The 19,742-nt window shown below is 40.4% G+C and overlaps 1 protein-coding gene across 1 annotated transcript in view; it reads left to right on the top strand.

Moving 5' to 3' along the window:
* LOC133581436 (uncharacterized) overlaps nt 1–19,742 on the top strand; it is a 41,692-nt gene that overhangs the window by 21,586 nt on the left and 364 nt on the right. Inside the window, exons 13-19 of the mRNA XM_061935450.2 lie at nt 761–915; nt 3,594–3,762; nt 3,841–3,961; nt 8,762–8,859; nt 8,956–9,170; nt 10,017–10,125; nt 12,224–12,430. Coding sequence (XP_061791434.2) covers nt 761–915; nt 3,594–3,762; nt 3,841–3,961; nt 8,762–8,859; nt 8,956–9,170; nt 10,017–10,125; nt 12,224–12,430 — 1,074 coding nt within the window. The remainder of the gene's footprint in view (nt 1–760; nt 916–3,593; nt 3,763–3,840; nt 3,962–8,761; nt 8,860–8,955; nt 9,171–10,016; nt 10,126–12,223; nt 12,431–19,742) is intronic.

Genomic DNA, 19,742 nt, shown 5'->3' with positions numbered 1-19,742 from the left:
CGGATAAAACCTGTTACCTATACCTATGATCTGTTATATCTGTAAAATAATTTTAGGAACAAAAAGTATAGTCCAAGGACCGCAAGCAAGGTCGCGGAGAAAATGCGGACTGGATTTTGAGTGATGTGGGCATTTTCTATATGAAAAAGTCCAAAGACCGCAAGCAAGGTCGCAGAGAAAATGCGGACTGGTTTTTGAGTGATGTCGGCATTTTCTACATGAACAAGTGGAATGGATTGGATACCGACGCACTAAAGGGAATCTCTACCTTACGCTATGAAGTGAGGGGAAACTGAGTGAATAATGACAGGTTATATTATTATTTATTTAAACTCATATTCGGGCCACTTTATAATGAATATATCGGCATGTATTTGTAAAAAAAAAACAAAAAAAACACACCAAATTATTTAGGGGGGGGGGGGGCTTAAGAATATTTTAGGGGGGGCTTGTTTTTCAACAATTAACATTTATGAACACATTTTAACACACCAGAAATCTGTATTGTTGAGCACCAGTAACAATTCCCAAGTACCGGGAGTTGGTACTGTGTTAATTTAAATGTGAAAGGTACCCAACCCTAACCACCACCACTTCCTATTAGAAATCATAGCATCACATATGCTGATGTTTTGTGAGCATTGTGAGGTCTCTAAATCTGTTTAAGATTTTACAACTCTTTATGTGTGTACCCGGTTTAAGAAGACTCAATCACGCAATTTGTGTCATGTTCTAACCTGTTGTGTTTTGTTTTCTTCAGGTTTGGTCGCAGACGAGCAGTTCAAATTCCGATGGTTGCAAACCTCATTTTTATTGTCGCCAGTGCCTTGTGCCCCAACTTCCTGCTTTTTCTGCTCTCCCAGTTTTTGATTGGCGTTGGCTATGGAGGTTTTCGGATGAATGCAGTTATATTAGGTAAAGTGCTGCATTATTTTAAGGATATTGTTTGTGGGGTTATCGATAGAACCCACGTAATTTGGGAATGGTGCCATTACCGAGGCAGTAGGCTAACAACAATGGTAGTTGTAGCAGCGTTAATGTTGCGGCTGCTAAAGCATTGGTTATTAGTAGCTTGTTGACAATGAGTCAAAACTTTGAATTTTATAAGGTAGTGATCGGACATTCATTTTGTGTACGGGAGTACCCCTGAGAAGGACTCGATTTATCGTATTACAGTAATGGGTAGGTTCATTTAGTATCTGTGTCAATTATAGTCTGGAGCTTCACGCACAAAAGATCTGACGGGGTATTCATATGGACATTAAAATCCCTCATTATAATTATATTATCTGCCTGCATCACTAAATCAGCACCAAACACATTTATATTTATATTTAACAATGAAATTGTATAACATGTATATTAAATACATGAATAAATTAAAAAATAGCATGGGGGTTGCTGTTGTGGCTTGTGCAGCCCTTTGAGACATTTCTGATTAAGGGTTATATAAGTACACTTTGATTGATTAATTGATTGATATATATCTAACGTTTACATTTAACATGCATGTTCACCATTTATGAATGAGCTAAATGTGAGAAAAGTTAACTTAATATTTAGAATACTGTACATCGGCTAGAAAAGTGTGATAGAATTCCAAAATACTTAAAGATGACACACAATACTTGGGTTTGAGAATTTGCAAGAAAACTGTAGTTACAAAAACAAATGAGTGGACAAACTAGTTTATTTCACAGAGTCACAAAAGCAGGTTTTATTTTGAATCAGGCTTTGCATGCATGACCTAAGCATGAGCCTCTGACCATTGACCTTATTTCCACACATTTAAACTAAATCTACAACTTAAAACAAAAATTGAATTGTGTGTATGGTTTGATCTTTGTTCCTCTTTTGAACTTTGGATAAATAAATACATAAACTTTGTGGCAATTGCATTCGCTTACCTGCACTAGTTTAGACCAATAGTTGAACATTATAAAGTACGTTTTGTGACATAACTACAGACTTTGGACTGGACAACAGGTTTCAAATTCAGTTTAAATTACGTAGTGATAACCAAGAGTAACTTTGGAGGTGGAGACACCCGGGAGAAGGACTCAATCTATCGTATTACCGTGACATGTGGGTTCATTTATTATTTGTGTCAATTATAGTCTGGAGCGCCACGCACAGAGGATCTGATGGTATATTCATATGGACATTAAAATCCCCCATTATAATTATATTATCTGCGTGCTTCACTAGATCAGCAACAAACACATTTAGATTTATATTTAACATTTATATTTGTATTCAACAATCATATTGTATAACATGTATATTTGAGACATAAATACATTTAAAACATATCATGGGGGATGTCCTTGTGGCTTGCGCAGCCCTTTGAGACATTTCTGATTAAGGGCTATATAAGTAAACTTTGATTGATTCATTGATTGATATATATTTAAGGTTTTCATTTAACACGCATATTCACCATTTATAAATGAGCTAAATGTGAGAAAAGTGAACTTAATATTAAAAGTACTGCATATCGGCTAGAAAAGTGTGATAGAATTAGAAAATCCTTAAAGCTGACACATAATACTTGGGTTCAAGATTTTGCAAGAAAACTGTAGTTACATCTACAAATCTACAATTTACAACAACGATTGAATTGTGTGTATGGTTTGATCTTTTTTCTTCTTTTAGACTTTTGATAAATAAATAAAAAATACTTTGTGACAATTGCATTCACTTACCTGCACTAGCTTAGACCAATAGTTGAACATTATAAAGTACGTTTTGTGACATAACTACAGACTTTGGACTGGACCACAGGTTTCAAATTCAGTTTAAATCACGTAGTGATAACCAAGAGTAACTTTGGAGGTGGTGACACCCCGGACAAGGACTCGATCTATCGTATTACCGTGATATGTGGGTTAATTTATTATTTCTGTCAATTATAGTCTGGAGCGCCACGCACAGAAGATCTGATGGTATATTTATATGGACATTAAAATCCCCCATTATAATTGTATTATCTGCGTGCGTCACTAGATCAGCAACAAACACATTTAGATTTATATTTAACACTAGAAAATTGTGATGGAATTGGAAAATCCTTAAAGATGACACACAATACTTGGGTTCTAGATTTTGCAAGAAAACTGTTGTTACAAACAAATGAGTGGACAAACTAGTTTATTTCACAGAGTCACAAAAGCAGGTTTGTTTTGAAATGTTCTATGGCTTTGCATGCATGACCTAAGCATGAGCTTCTGACCATCAAACTTCTTTCCACACATTTAAACTAAATCTACAATTTAAAACAAAAATTTAATTGTGTGGATGGTTTGATCTTTGTTCTTCTTTTGGACTTTGGATAAATAAATAAATAAACATTGTGGCAATTGCATCCACTTACCTGCACTAGCTTGGACCAATAGTTGAACATTATAAAGTAAGTTTTGTGACTACAGACTTTGGACTGGACCGCAGGTTTCAAAATTCAGTTTAAATCCCATAGTGATAACCAAGAGTTACTCACAAAGAGTGAACTCACATTTTGTGTGAACAAAGTTCACGTGGAAGGGATGGTGCACAAATTCATAAATCAACTTTTGTTTGTTACTCTGCGCTTTTAGCCACAGAGTGGATTGGTCCGTCCAAAAGGTCTTGGGGAGCATGCGTGACCCAACTATCTAGTTCAGTTGGACAGACCGTCCTTGCTGGTCTGATCTACGTCATCAGAGACTGGAGACTAGCTCAGTTTATCACCGCAGTTCCACTGGCAGTCATTTGTATTTATATATGGTAAACATTGACCTATTACTGATTTCTGCCTATTTAGCTTCCCTGTTGTTTTAACATGATGTCCTTGTGAACGATCAGGTTCCTTCCAGAATCCGCCAGGTGGTTGTTGGACAGAGGGAGGACAGAAGAAGCTAAAGAGTTGCTGTTAAAGGTGGCGGCTGTCAACAAACGCACCGTCACAGACTCTCTCCTGGAAAAGGTACTAAAGTCTATCCCGAGTTGCCCGTACTGGTAAACTCATGGCATGGTAACTTAAACACAGAGACAACTTCAGATTGTTTTCTTTGTTTAAAAATAGAAGAAGCGCAATTAATCACACATGAAGTTAGAAGGGGATATACAGTATCTTGTTTCAGCTTATTTAGGTGCGCCCAGATAATGTGTCCCCAGACCTCTATCTTAACCGGGCACATAGCCCGGCCCCCTCTGAAGCCATTTGCGCTTTTGCGACAGGGGACACAAACAATTTCTATTGTGACATCCAGTGGACACATTTAGAAGAGCAGATTCTTTCATTCAAAAATTTCAGCTCATTTTTGTACTTGCCAAAATCCTCACACGGGCCGGATAAAACCCGGGCCGTACGTTTGACACCCCTGATCTAAAGCAACATTTGGGGCCTCAATCGTCCATTGCAAATACCTTCCTCTTTAGACAAGTCTCATTTTTTTATTGAATATGATTAGAACCCATCCATCCATCCATCTTCTTCCGCTTATCCGAGGTCGGGTCGAGGGGGCAGCAGCCTAAGTAGGGAAGCCCAGACTTCCCTCTCCCCAGCCACTTTGTCCAGCTCCTCCCGGGGGATCCCGAGGCGTTCCCAGGTCAGCCGGGAGACATAGTCTTCCCAACGTGTCCTGGGTCTTCCCCGTGGCCTCCTACCGGTCGGACGTGCCCTAAACACCTCCCGAGGGAGGCGATCGGGTGGCATCCTGACCAGATGCCCGAACCACCTCATCTGGCTCCTCTCGATGTGGAGGAGCAGCGGCTTTACTTTGAGCTCCCCCCGGATGACAGAGCTTCTCACCCTATCTCTAAGGGAGAGCCCTGCCACCCGGCGGAGGAAACTCATTTCGGCCGCTTGTACCCGTGATCTTGTCCTTTCGGTCAGAAGCTCACGACCAGAGGTGAGGATGGGAACGTAGATCGACCGGTAAATTGAGAGCTTTGCCTTCCGGCTCAGCTCCTTCTTCACCACAACGGATCGATACAGCGTCCGCATTACTGAAGATGCCGCACCGATCCGCCTGTCGATCTCACGATCCACTCTTCCCTCACTCGTGAACAAGACTCCAAGGTACTTGAACTCCTCCACTTGGGGCAGGGTCTCCTCCCCAACCCAAAGATGGCATTCCACCCTTTTCCGGGCGAGAACCATGGACTCGGACTTGGAGGTGCTGATTCTCATCCCAGTCGCTTCACACTCGGCTGCGAACCGATCCAGCGAGAGCGAAGCCATCAGGACCACATCATCTGCAAAAAGCAGAGACCTAATCCTGCAGCTACCAAACCGGATCCCCTCAACGCCTTGACTGCGCCTAGAAATTCTGTCCATAAAAGTTATGAACAGAATCGGTGACAAAGGGCAGCCTTGGCGGAGTCCAACCCTCACTGGAAACGTGTCCGACTTACTGCCGGCAATGCGGACCAAGCTCTGACACTGATCATACAGGGAGCGGACTGATTAGAACTTGTCAGAATAATTGTACCTAAGTTATCACAAAACTTTGTGTTTCAATGAGTTCTTGGCGAGCAGACAAAAGCTGTCTTTGATCTTACCAATCAAAAGGCTTGTAAAGCTCCACTGTGTAGGATGGGAAGCGACATGAAGGTGGCGGTTTCTTTGATGTATTGTAATCCACAGGAAGATATTGTCTTGACCCGAGATCTACAAAGCGGAGAGAAAGCAGGACCTTTTTTGAACTGTTTTTTGACCTTTTCTTTGAACCGTTTACTACCTCTTCTTTGAACCGACCTTTTCTTTGAACTGTTTTTAATCAAAGGCGATGGATGTTTACGACCCCCCTCCCTTGAAACAGCTGTTGCCATGTAATCAGGTAACGTCCAAATAAAAGAGGAGGCGTAGAATCTTTCGTCCGAGTGTGGGACGACACTAAGGGTACTACGCGTTTCTCCTCATTGAGCCAAACTTAATTCTGTCTCTGTTTAATTCCTTGCTTCTTTGTCTTGTTTAATAGATGTCATCAGTGTTTGAACCTGACAGAACAATATAGACACCACTAATGGGAACCTATAATAGCCGGTGTTCTTGGAATGTTTTCAACTGAGCAAGTTGAGAAACAGCCCCTTTAAGAAAACTGCACAGAATGCGACAATCTTCTTGAAAATGCCATCCATCCATTTTCTACCGCTTGTCCCTTTCGGGGTCGCGGAAAATGGGGGGGCGGGGGGTGCTGCAGCCTATCTCAGCTGCTTTCGGGCGGAAAGCTGGGTACACCCTGGACAAGTCGCCACCTCATCGCAGGGCCAACACAGATAGACAGACAACATTCACACTCGCATTCACACACTAGAGTCAATTTAGTGTTGCCAATCAACCTATCCCCAGGTGCGGGTTTTTGGGGGTGGGAGGAAGCCGGAGTACTCGGAGGGAACCCACGCAGTCATGGGGAGAACATGCAAACTCCATACAGAAAGATCCCGAGCCCGGGATTGAACCCAGGACTGCTCAGGACCTTCGTATTGTGAGGCACATGTATGCAATAAATTTACTAGCCTCAATGTTTCAAAGAGTAAAATCAAGAGACCCTATCGTAAGGTGAAATGTTTTAGCCATTGATTCAAGCTATCAGTTCTTCATAAGATTAAGGGAGGCTGTAAGTGACATTGTGTGTGAGGTGGTGCTGCAAGCAAGACTAATCACAGCATCAAGACAGAACCAGGATGGAGGAAGCTTTCCCACGAGACTCAATCATTTGGAGTCAAGGACAAGATGTTCAGAGAGAACTCCTGCTGATCAAAGCTGCTTTGGACCACATGAGATGGTCAGAGAATGAGCAAGACCAGACCCTCTTGAGCTGACCAATCTAACCAAGATTATTTCCGTTCCTGGGAATGTTCTATCTTCTTCTGTCGATCACATTGTTAAAATGTCACGGTCTTGCTCAGACACTTTGATAGTTTGCTCGGTGGAGCAAGAGGTCCAAACAAGTTGCTGTATCTCAAGATGCAAGCAACCTATATTTGTAAAATCCGGGATTGAACTCATCTCAGGGTTCGGTTCTTGGCCCTGCACTCTTTAGTATTTACATGCTGCCGCTCGGTGACATCATACGCAAATATCAATTAATCAATCAATCAATGTTTATTTATATAGCCCTAAATCACAAGTGTCTCAAAGGGCTGCACAAGCCACAATGACATCCTCGGTACAGAGCCCACATAAGGGCAAGGAAAAACTCACCCCAGTGGGACGTCGATGTGAATGAATGAAAATACAGTGTTAGCTTTCACTGTTATGCTGATGACACCCAACTCTACATGCCCCTATAGCTGACCAACACGCCGGACTGTAGTCAGCTGGAGGCGTGTCTTAATGAAATTAAACAATGGATGTCCGCTAACTTCTTGCAACTCAACGCCAAGAAAACGGAAATGCTGATTATCGGCCCTGCTAAACACCGACATTTATTTAATAATACCACCTTAACATTTGAGAACCAAACAATTACACAAGGCGACTCAGTAAAGAATCTGGGTATTATCTTCGACCCAACTCTCTCGTTTGAATCACACATTAAGAGTGTTACTAAAACGGCCTTCTTTCATCTCCGTAATATCGCTAAAATTCGTTCTATTTTATCCACTAGCGACGCTGATATCATTATTCATGCGTTCGTTACGTCTCGTCTCGATTACTGTAACGTATTATTTTCGGGACTCCCTATGTCTAGCATTAAAAGACTACAATTGGTACAAAATGCGGCTGCTAGACTTTTGACAAGAACAAGAACGTTTGATCATATTACACCTATACTGACTCACCTGCACTGGCTTCCTGTGCACTCAAGATGTGACTTTAAGGTTTTACTACTTACGTATAAAATACTACACGGTCTAGCTCCAGCCTATCTTGCCAATTGTATTGTATCATATGTCCCGGCAAGAAATCTGCGTTCAAAGAGCTCCGGCTTATTAGTGATTCCCAGAGCCCAAAAAAAGTCTGCGGGCTAGAGAGCGTTTTCTATTGGGGCTCCAGTACTATGGAATGCCCTCCCGGTAACAGTTAGAGATGCTACCTCAGTAGAAGCATTTAAGTCCCATCTTAAAACTCATTTGTATACTCTAGCCTTTAAATAGACCCCCCTTTTAGACCAGTTGATCTGCCGTTTCTTTTCTTTTCTCCTCTGCTCCCCTCTTCCTTGTGGAGGGGGGGGGGGGGCACAGGTCCGGTGGCCATGGATGAAGTGCTGGCTGTCCAGACTCGGGACCCGGGGTGGACCGCTCGCCTGTGTAACGGCTGGGAACATCTCTGCGCTGCTGACTCGTCTCCGCTCGGGATGGTTTCCTGCTGGCCCCACTATGGACTGGACTCTTACTATTATGTTGGATCCACTATGGACTGGACTCTCACAATATTATGTCAGACCCACTCGACATCCATTGCATTCGGTCTCCCCTAGAGGGGGGGGGGGTTACCCACATATGCGGTCCTCTCCAAGGTTTCTCATAGTCATTCACATCGACGTCCCACTGGGGTGAGTTTTTCCTTGCCCTTATGTGGGCTCTGTACCGAGGATGTCGTTGTGGCTTGTGCAGCCCTTTGAGACACTTGTGATTTAGGGCTGTATAAATAAACATTGATTGATTGATTGATTGAACTCAGGACTACTCAGGACCTTTGTATCTTTTTGAAAATGTATCAATTGAATTCATGAACTGATCAAGTATTGATGTGGAATGATGTGCTTTTAATCTCCCTTACTCTTGATGACTTGCTAACATTATGGCATCATGTTGTATTGTTTGTGTATCGCAGATTGTCGTGATAGAGAAAACAGAGAAAAAGAGCGGCGTTTCAATACTCTTCCAGTCATCTTTGCTTCGGAAGTATTTCTTTATCGTATCATTTGCATGGTGAGTCACATTGACTAACCTCTCAAAATCATCGACAATATGAAGTCATTTTGGATTTGTTGGTCTTGCACGACTAATTCATTTTGTTTTCTTCAGGTTCTCAGTGAATGTTGGGTTTTATTGCATTTCATTCAATGTGGGGACCTTTGGATTGGACGTATTCTTGACACAGCTCTTGTTTGGTCTGACTGAAGTGCCTGCTCAGATTCTTTGCCTGTGGCTGCTGGAAGTACTGGGGAGAAGAATATCCATCATCTCCACACTCCTGGCTGGGGGGCTCTTATCTGTCTTGATGCTCGTGGTCAGTCCAGGTAAAGAAATACGCAGGTACAAACCCCGTTTCCATATGAGTTGGGAAATTGTGTTAGATGTAAATATAAACGGAATACAATGATTTGCAAATCCTTTTCAACCCATATTCAATTGAATGCACTACCAAGACAAGATATTTGATGTTCAAACTTTTTTTTTTCTGCAAATAATAATTAACTTAGAATTTCATGGCTGCAACACGTGCCAAAGTAGTTGGGAAAGGGCATGTTCACCACTGTGTTACATGGCCTTTCCTTTTAACGACACTCAGTAAACGTTTGGGAACTGAGGAGACACATTTTTGAAACTTCTCAGGTGGAATTCTTTCCCATTCTTGCTTGATGTACAGCTTAAGTTGTTCAACAGTCCGGGGGTCTCCGTTGTGGTATTTTAGGCTTCATAATGCGCCACACATTTTCAATGGGAGACAGGTCTGGACTACAGGCAGGCCAGTCTAGTACCCGCACTCTTTTACTATGAAGCCACGTTGATGTAACACGTGGCTTGGCATTGTCTTGCTGAAATAAGCAGGGGCGTCCATGGTAACGTTGCTTGGATGGCAACATATGTTGCTCCATAACCTGTATGTACCTTTCAGCATTAATGGCGCCTTCACAGATGTGTAAGTTACCCATGTCCTGGGCACTAATACACCCCCATACCATCACACATGCTGGCTTTTCAATGTGTGAGTGTAAACATGTAACAACTTGCTAAACATGTTGGAAATAAACAAAACCATCACCATTGACATTGGGTCATTTGTGTTTTTATTAATATTAGTGTGTCCACTTCTTCAACTTCTGGGTTGACCGTAATCGACTTTTGTTTTTATTCTCTTCAAGGGTATCCTGTTGCTGTAACTGCACTGGCGACGTCAGGGCGTTGCCTAATGAACTGGGTCGCATCCATATGTAATGTTTACGTTCAAGAGTTATTCCCAACATCCTGTCGGTAAGACCATTCCCTCTCTTGTTTTCCTGTCTTAAAAACTGTTGGTACATGTCAGGTTCAAACACTGATGATGTCTATTAAACAGACGAGAAGCAAGGAATCATGCAGAGACAGAATTAAATTAGGCTCAATGAGGAGAAACGCGTAGACACTGTACCCTTGCACAGTGTTGTCCCATGCTCCGACGAAAGATTGTACGTCTCCTCTTTTATTTGGACTTTCCCTGATTACATGGCAACAGCTGTTTCTAAGGGAGGGGGGTCATAAACATCCATCGTTAAATTTTGCTCAATTGAGGAGAGAGGGAAGGGGGGTAATCTCGACAACTCCAGTTAGACACAATATATGATTATACAAAAATGCAAATGTGCTGACAGTCGTGATATCGCCCTGTCTCTGCTTTGTCTTGCGTCACGGCGGTGTTTGGCCGTGGGAGTCAGCAGGCCGTTCCTGGACACAGACACTGATACGAGACTGGCTTGCAATCTTTTGGATTGCCAGCTTTGCACAGACCAAGATAAATACAATTTCAGCACAATTGATAATAACTATAGCAACGGCCCTTAAGCACAAGAGTTGTGTGATAACATACACATATTTATTCTAACAGTACAAGTCCCATGAATGAATTCCCATGTCCTCAAAAATCGGTGGCGGGCTGTGCGTTTCCCACCTAGGCCTTCAGTGATGTCCGACTTCAATAAATACCTCTCAATGTCGCCACATGACCACGGCTTGTAAAATACTATACAGAAACACACTTACGCACGCTTGGGCATTGAAACACCTCAATTTGTCACTAGCGTTAAAAAATTGCGTTTTTTGGCGCATTTAAAAATGAATAAACCCGCATCAATCAATCAATCAATCAATGTTTATTTATATAGCCCTAAATCACAAGTGTCTCAAAGGGCTGTACAAGCCACAACGACATCCTCGGCTCAGATCCCACATCAGGGCAAGGAAAAACTCAACCCAATGGGACAATGAGAAACCTTGGAGGGGACCGCAGATGTGGCAGTGTTTTAGCTACTTCTAAATCACTAATCCTCGTCTCCATGGCGACAAATAAAGTAAGTTTCTTACAAGTAGCATTATCACTGAGGAATAGCTAAACATGCTTCACTATATACTGTAGCTTACCGGCGTCAAAATGTAAACAAACGCCATTGGTGGATCTACACCTGACATCCACTGTAGTGATACCAAGTACAGTAGCGTATCTAGTTGATACTACTATGATTACGTCGATATTTTTTGGCACCACAACATCTTCTTTTGTTTTTTTTAAATGTATATTATGTTTATAAACTCAGGAAATATGTCCCTGGACACATGAGGACTTTGAATATGACCAATGTATGATCCTGTAACTACTTGGTATCGCATTGATGCCCAAATTTGTGGTATCATCCAAAGCTAATGTCAAGTATCCAAACAACGGAAGAATAAGTGATTATTACATTTTAACAGAAGTGTAGATAGAACATGTTAAAAGAGAAAGTAAGCAGATATTAACAGTAAATGAACAAGTAGATTAATAATTCATTTTCTACCACTTGTCCTTTATAATGTTATTGTGTTATATGTTACTGCATGTCAGCAGACTAATTAGGAGTCTTTGTTTGTTTACTTACTACTAAAAGACAAGTTGTCTTGTATGTTGACTATTTTATTTAAGGACTAAATTGCAATAATAAACATATGTTTAATGTACCCTAAGATTTTTAGTTAAAATAAAGCTAATAATGCCATTTTTTGTGGTCCCCTTTATGTAGAAAAGTACCGAAAAGTACCGAAATAGTTTTGGTACCGGTACTAAAATATTGGTATTGGGATGCCCTTAAACTTTTTTACTAGTTATGCCTCTGGTAGTGAAATCCAATAATACAGTATGTGCCCTTTACCTTTGACTTACTTAATGTGTCATCTCTTTAGCGACATCTGGTGGTAAAATCAAGGTTTACAACCAGGATAATTCCACTCGTGCTTAAATTATTCCCAGTGTAAACATCAATGCAGGTTGAAGTATTGGGAAAGGATTCAACTAAAGCTGAGGTTCTGAAGAAACATTTGTGAGCTGAGCTCTGCGTTTCAGGCAAACAGCCTCAGGTTTTGGCTCTGTCGCATGCCGGGCTGGTGGTCTGATCGCCCCTTTGGTCAACATGCTGGCTACGTACCACCGGTCCATACCTATCGTTATCTTCAGCGGCCTGGCGCTGATCAGCGGGGCTCTCGGCTTCATGCTTCCCGAGACTCAAGGAATTGAACTACCAGATTCGACCGACGATGCTGAGGGCAACAGGTAAATATTTAGGAATAAGATTGTTGCCCGTGTTAGTTAGCCATTGTCTTATTATTTTCATTCAAAAGTAATTTTTCTATACCTATACCTATGATCTATTATATCTGTAAAATAATTTAATGTAAAATAAAGATCAGAGGTATAGGAAACATGTTTTATACGGGCCGGATATAATAGATCATAGGTGTAGGTAACATGTTTTATCCGGCCCGGATAAAACCTGTGGTTGAACCCTAATCCCGGCTGTATTTCTATACTTTTTGTTCCTAAAATTATTTTACAGATATAATAGATCGTAGGTATAGGTAACAGGTTTTATCCGGGCCTGATAAAACCTGTTTCCTATACCTATGATCTATTATATCTGTAAAATAATTTTAGGAACAAAAAGTATAGAAATACAGCCGGGATTAGAGTTAAACCACATATTGTAGTGACCACCTAATAGAGATAGACCAGGGGAGTCAAACGTACGGGCCGCGGGCCTGATCCGGCCCGGGAACAGGTTTTATCTGGCCCGCGGCCCGTACATCTGACACCCCTGGTCTATTTCTATTAGGTGGTCACTACAATATGTGGTTGAACCCTAATCCCGGCTGTATTTCTATACTTTTTGTTCCTAAAATTCTTTTACAGATATAATAGATCATAGGTATAGGTAACAGGTTTTATTCGGGCCGGACATAATAGATCATAGGTGTAGGTAACAGGTTTTATCTGGCCCGGATAAAACCTGTTACCTATACCTATGATCTATTATATCTGTAAAATAAATGTAGAAACAAAAACTATAGAAATACAGCCGGGATTAGGGTTTAACCACATATTGTAGTGACCACATAATAGAGATAGACCAGGGGTGTCAAATGTATGGGCCGCATGCCTGATCCGGCCTGGGAACAGGTTTTATCCGGCCCTGATAAAATCTTTACCTATACCTATGATCTATTATATCTGTAAAATAAATTTAGGAACAAAAACTATAGAAATACAGCCGAGATTAGGGTTTAACCACATATTGTAGTGACCACATAATAGAGATAGACCAGGGGTGTCAAATGTATGGGCCGCGGGCCTGAACCGGCCTGGGAACAGGTTTTATCCGTCCCTGATAAAATCTGTTACCTATACCTATGATCTATTATATCTGTAAAATAAATTTAGGAACAAAAACTATAGAAATACAGCCGGGATTAGGGTTTAACCACATATTGTAGTGACCACATAATAGAGATAGACCAGGGGTGTCAAATGTATGGGCCGCGGGCCTGATCCGGCCTGGGAACAGGTTTTATCCGGCCCTTATAAAATCTGTTACCTATACCTATGTGGTTAAACCCTAATCCCGGCTGTATTTCTATACTTTTTGTTCCTAAAATTATTTTACAGATATAATAGATCATAGGTATAGGTAACAGGTTTTATCTGGCCCGGATAAACCTGTTACCTACACCTATGATCTATTATATGCGGCCCGAATAAAACATGTTACCTATACCTATGATCTATTATATCTGTAAAATAATTTTAGGAACAAAAAGTATAGAAATACAGCTGGGATTAGGGTTTAACCACATATTGTAGTGACCACATAATAGAGATAGACCAGGGGTGTCAAATGTACGGGCCACGAGCTTGACCCGGCCCGGGAACAGGTTTTATCCGGCCCGCGGCCCGCACATTTGACACCCCTGGTCTATCTCTATTATGTGGTCACTACAATATGTGGTTAAACTCTAACCCCGGCTGTATTTCTATACTTTTTGTTCCTAAAATTATTTTACAGATATAATAGATCATAGGTATAGGTAACAGGTTTTATTCGGGCCGGATATAATAGATCATAGGTGTAGGTAACAGGTTTTATCCGGCCCGGATAAAACCTGTTACCTATACCTATGATCTATTATATCTGTAAAATAATTTTAAGAACAAAAAGTATAGAAATACAGCCAATTAGGGTTTAACCACATATTGTAGTGACCACATAATAGAGATAGACCAGGGATGTCAAATGTACGGGCCGCAGGCCGGATAAAACCTGTTCCCGGGCCAGATATAATAGATCATAGGTATAGGTAACAGGTTTTATCCGGGCCGGATATAATATATAATAGATCATAGGTATAGGTAACAGGTTTTATCCGGGCCGGATAAAACCTGTTACCTATACCTATGATCTATTATATCTGTAAAATAATTTTAGGAACAAAAAGTATAGAAATACAGCCGGGATTAGAGTTTAACCACATATTGTAGTGACCACATAATAGAGATAGACCAGGGGTGTCAAACGTACGGGCCGCGGGCCTGATCCGGCCCGGGAACAGGTTTTATCAGGCCCGCGGCCCGTACATCTGACACCCCTGGTCTATTGCTATTAGGTGGTCACTACAATATGTGGTTAAACCCTAATCCCGGCTGTATTTCTATACTTTTTGTTCCTAAAATTATTTTACAGATATAATAGATCATAGGTATAGGTAACAGGTTTTATTCGGGCCGGATATAATAGATCATAGGTGTAGGTAACAGGTTTTATCCGGCCCGGATAAAACCTGTTACCTATACCTATGATCTATTATATCTGTAAAATAAATTTAGGAACAAAAACTATAGAAATACAGCCGGGATTAGGATTTAACCACATATTGTAGTGACCACATAATAGAGATAGACTAGGGGTGTCAAATGTATGGGCGGCAGGCCTGATCCGGACTGGGAACAGGTTTTATCCGGCCCTGATAAAATCTGTTACCTATACCTATGTGGTTAAACCCTAATCACGGCTGTATTTCTATACTTTTTGTTCCTAAAATTATTTTACAGATATAATAGATCGTAGGTATAGGTAACATGTTTTATCCGGGCCGGATATAATATATAATAGATCATAGGTATAGGTAACGGGTTTTATCCGGGCCGGTTAAAACCTGTTACCTATACCTATGATCTACTATATCTGTAAAATAAATTTAGGAACAAAAACTATAGAAATACAGCCGGGATTAGGGTTTAACCACATATTGTAGTGACCACATAATAGAGATAGACCAGGAATGTCAAATGTACGGGCCGCAGGCCGGATAAAACCTGTTCCCGGGCCAGATATAAGAGATCATAGGTATAGGTAACAGGTTTTATCCGGGCCGGATATAATATATAATAAATCATAGGTATAGGTAACAGGTTTTATCCGGGCCAGATATAATATATAATAGATCATAGGTATAGGTAACAGGTTTTATCCGGGCTGGGTAAAACCTGCTACCTATACCTATGACCTATTATATCTGTAAAATAATTTTAGGAACAAAAAGTATAGAAATACAGCCGATTAGGGTTTAACCACATATTGTAGTGACCACATAATAGAGATAGACCAGGGGAGTCAAACGTACGGGCCGCGGGCCTGATCCGGCCCGGGAACAGGTTTTATCCGGCCCGCGGCCCGTACATTTGACACCCCTGGTCTATCTCTTTTAGGTGGTCACTACAATATGTGGTTAAACCCTAATCCCGGCTGTATTTCTATACTTTTGGTTCCTAAAATTATTTTACAGATGTAATAGATCATAGGTATATGTAACATGTGTTATTCGGGCCGGATATAATAGATCATAGGTGTAGGTAACAGGTTTTATCCGGCCCGCGGCCTGTACGTTTGACACCCATGGTCTATCTCTACTATGTGGTCACTACAATATGTGGTTAAACTCTAATCCCGGCTGTAATTCTATACTTTTTGTTCCTAAAATTATTTTACAGATATAATAGATCATAGGTATAGGTAACATGTTTTATTCGGGCCGGATATAATAGATCATAGGTGTAGGTAACAGGTTTTATCCGGCTCGGATAAAACCTGTTACCTATACCTATGTGGTTAAACCCTAATCCCGGCTGTATTTCTATACTTTTTGTTCCTAAAATTATTTTACAGATATAATAGATCATAGGTATAGGTAACAGGTTTTATCTGGGCCTGATAAAACCTGTTACCTATACCTATGATCTATTATATCTGTAAAATTATTTTAGGAACAAAAAGTATAGAAATACAGCCGGGATTAGGGTTTAACCACATATTTTTATCCGGCCCGCGGCCCATACGTTTGACACCCCTGGTCTATCTCTATTATGTGATCACTACAATATGTGGTTTAACTCTAATCCCGGCTGTATTTCTATACTTTTTGTTCCTAAAATTATTTTACAGATATAACAGATCATAGGTATAGGTAACAGGTTTTATCCGGCCCACGGGATGAGTTTGCTCAGTATAAAAATGAGCCAAAATTTTTGAATGAAAGAAACTGCCAGAGGTGTGGACTCGAGTCACATGACTTGGACTCGAGTCAGACTCGAGTCATGAATTTGATGACTTTAGACTCGACTTGACAAAATGTAAAGAGACTTGCAACTCGACTTAGACTTTAACATCAATGACTTGTGACTTCACTTGGACTTGAGCCTTTTGACTTGACATGACTTGACATGACTTGCCACTTTCCCCAAAATCCAAAGCTTAAAAAGTTATTTGGGAGCGCTCCGTATTTTTCATTTTCTTCGTCTGTCTATCAGCGTGTTATTCCTGTCAGCTGGTGTGCTGTCAGTACAACAGCCAATCAAATTAGAACTACGTTGTTTTCATCACACAGCATTCATCCAATCAAATTGCAGGACAACCAATGAACAAGAGTTGGTCCAACAACGTGCCAGTGATAAACAATTATGTTAAAGTTGGTTTCGTTCGGGTATAAAAACTACAACTTGGTCAACAAAAAACGAATTGCCGTATGCAAGTCACGCAGTTCGAATATTACAGATGGAGACGCAACAACTTCCAACTTCGTTCGACATTTGAAGTTGCACAAAGAAGGGTAAGTTTTGAATGTAAGATAACGTTTATTGGCTAAGTAACGTGACTTTTATTTGCTGTGTAGTTATATCAGTGAGGCTGCAAACTCACTGCTAACGTTATAACCATAGACATCTTATAAGTAGACGCAGCATAGAGCGCTACTGCCTACTGGCGCAGACGAGGCGCGGGGCCGCCATCTTGGAGTGGTGATCCGCTCCTCTCAGTGCAATTCATTTGGCAGGAGCAATGAACTGTCAGCGCATTTAATTCTTTTTACCTCACTGAATACCACTGATTTTCACGCGCTTTTTTGTCATACGTGTGTAACAGACACATGTTTTGGCGTGTTTTATTATTCATAGTTTGCTTAACAGTAATATAATATTCTTATACGCTTTAAGTGACCAGACGTCTGAGATCAAAACTGGGAATATAATCCCAGAGAAGGGGAAAAAAAACGGTAAGCTATTTTTAAGTTGAAGAAACAATATGATTAGGTTATATATACATATGCGTGTATCGTACATAAACAATGTATGAATACATTAGATATCTATATATCTTAGGGACCTATAGACTGTATCTCTGTTGCTTCAGCAGCAGAGAGTTTATTCTGTCTTGACACTTTGTATTGATATTTTCTATTACATTCTTCCCTTAAATGATAATGTTTGCAGTGATTGTTTTATATGTATTATTTTATGTAAGTCGCTTTGGATAAAAGCGTCTGCCAAATACTTAAACATATATAAACACCTGAAAGTCTTCATATCAGCTAAAACCACCAATCTGTTTCACTGGATTCAGAATAAAACCAAATTCTGTTTAACCCAACAATGTTAGTATTTGAATATTGTTACTTGAAGACTGATTCCTGTTACAATTATACTGTTAAGAAAGTATTGTCTTATACTTTGCCTAAAATGAGAATGCATCATAATCAGTAGTGGCTGGTGAATTTTGTTTTAGGTGGGGCTGAAAGTTTGTAAACCAAACCCCTGTAGGGGCGTCATCCTCCCCCAGAAGATTTCTTTGTGATTTTCACATACAAATATTGAAGATCTTTGATCCTTCTCAACTCTGTGGTAATATTATTTTCATAAAATACAACCAATAGTACGTTAATGTTAAATCTTACTTGTGAAAAGTAATCCCCCGATTCCTATTTTCAACAGTCCGCTCATTTGAGCAGGAAAACGCTGAACACCATCTTTGTTTTCTACCTTTCAACTGTCAGTTTAGGCTGCTTGCCAGCTCCTCATCAGCACTTCAAGATGGCGGGCAAATTGCTCACGTCACAGCAACCAATGCTGCGTCTACTTATAAGATGTCTATGGTTATAACGTCATTGCAAACACGGCAATCTGTTGCGTCCACTGCAGTTTGCTACCTTATTCATACTTTTTGTCAAGTGATTTTTTTTTAAGCAGGGTTTCATGAGGTACCTATACATAACGTTACGTTAGTCAATGTATCACACACAGTAACGTAACGTTAGTCAATGTATCACACACAGTAACATTACGTTAGTCAATGTATCACACACAGTAACATTACGTTAGTCAATGTATCACACACAGTAACGTAACGTTAGACGGCAGTCAGCAGCACCGCGTATTTTAGCCACCTACAAAAAGACAAACATAGTCAAATAAAGGTCAGTTAAAATGTATACTATATTAAGAATATGTGTACATATTGCATAGGGTCCTGACATCTAAAAAGTACAACTCTGTTCATTGTTATGTTCATATATTTGTTATGTTTTTCATGTGTACGCACACATAAACACACGTACAGTATGAGATGAGATCAATGAGATAAGGTAAGAACAGGATAGAAACTGCTGTGGAACTAGTTACAATGCAATATGCCATAGAAATACAATGTTAACACTTTTGTGCAAATAAGTACAGTTGCACTTGTTTTTTTCAAATGTGTTTATTCTGTAAAGGAATGAGTTACATGTTTAAAATGACTGGTTAATAGTGCTATTTTGAAGTGCAATGTCAGCACTATCTTTTTCCCTGCAATTTCAAATGCACTTGTTTTAATAAATAAATACAGCGTTTTAAAAGCATACACAATCTGTGTAAATATATTAGTCTGTGGTTAAATGACTTGAAAGGACTCGAAACTCAAAATGCAGGACTTGGGACTTGACTTGAGACTTTCCAGTCTTGACTTTGGACTTGACTCGGACTTGCCCTGTCTTGACTCGGGACTTGACTCGAGACTTGAGGGTAAAGACTTGAGACTTACTTGTGACTTGCAAAGCAATGACTTGGTCCCACCTCTGGAAACTGCTGTTCTAAATGTGTCCACTAGATGTCGCAATAGCAATTCTTTGTATCTCTGTGGATGATGCTACATAGGTAAAAAAAAATTAAAATAAACCACATGATAGTTTGTACATTTTCAGAATGCGCTTGTTCTATTTTTAAACAA

The sequence above is a fragment of the Nerophis lumbriciformis genome, linkage group LG03, assembly GCF_033978685.3.
Source record: "Nerophis lumbriciformis linkage group LG03, RoL_Nlum_v2.1, whole genome shotgun sequence".
Classification (NCBI taxonomy): domain Eukaryota; kingdom Metazoa; phylum Chordata; class Actinopteri; order Syngnathiformes; family Syngnathidae; genus Nerophis; species Nerophis lumbriciformis.
The sequence above is the reverse complement of the archived record's forward strand: the minus strand, read 5'-3'. Positions and strand labels throughout refer to the sequence as shown.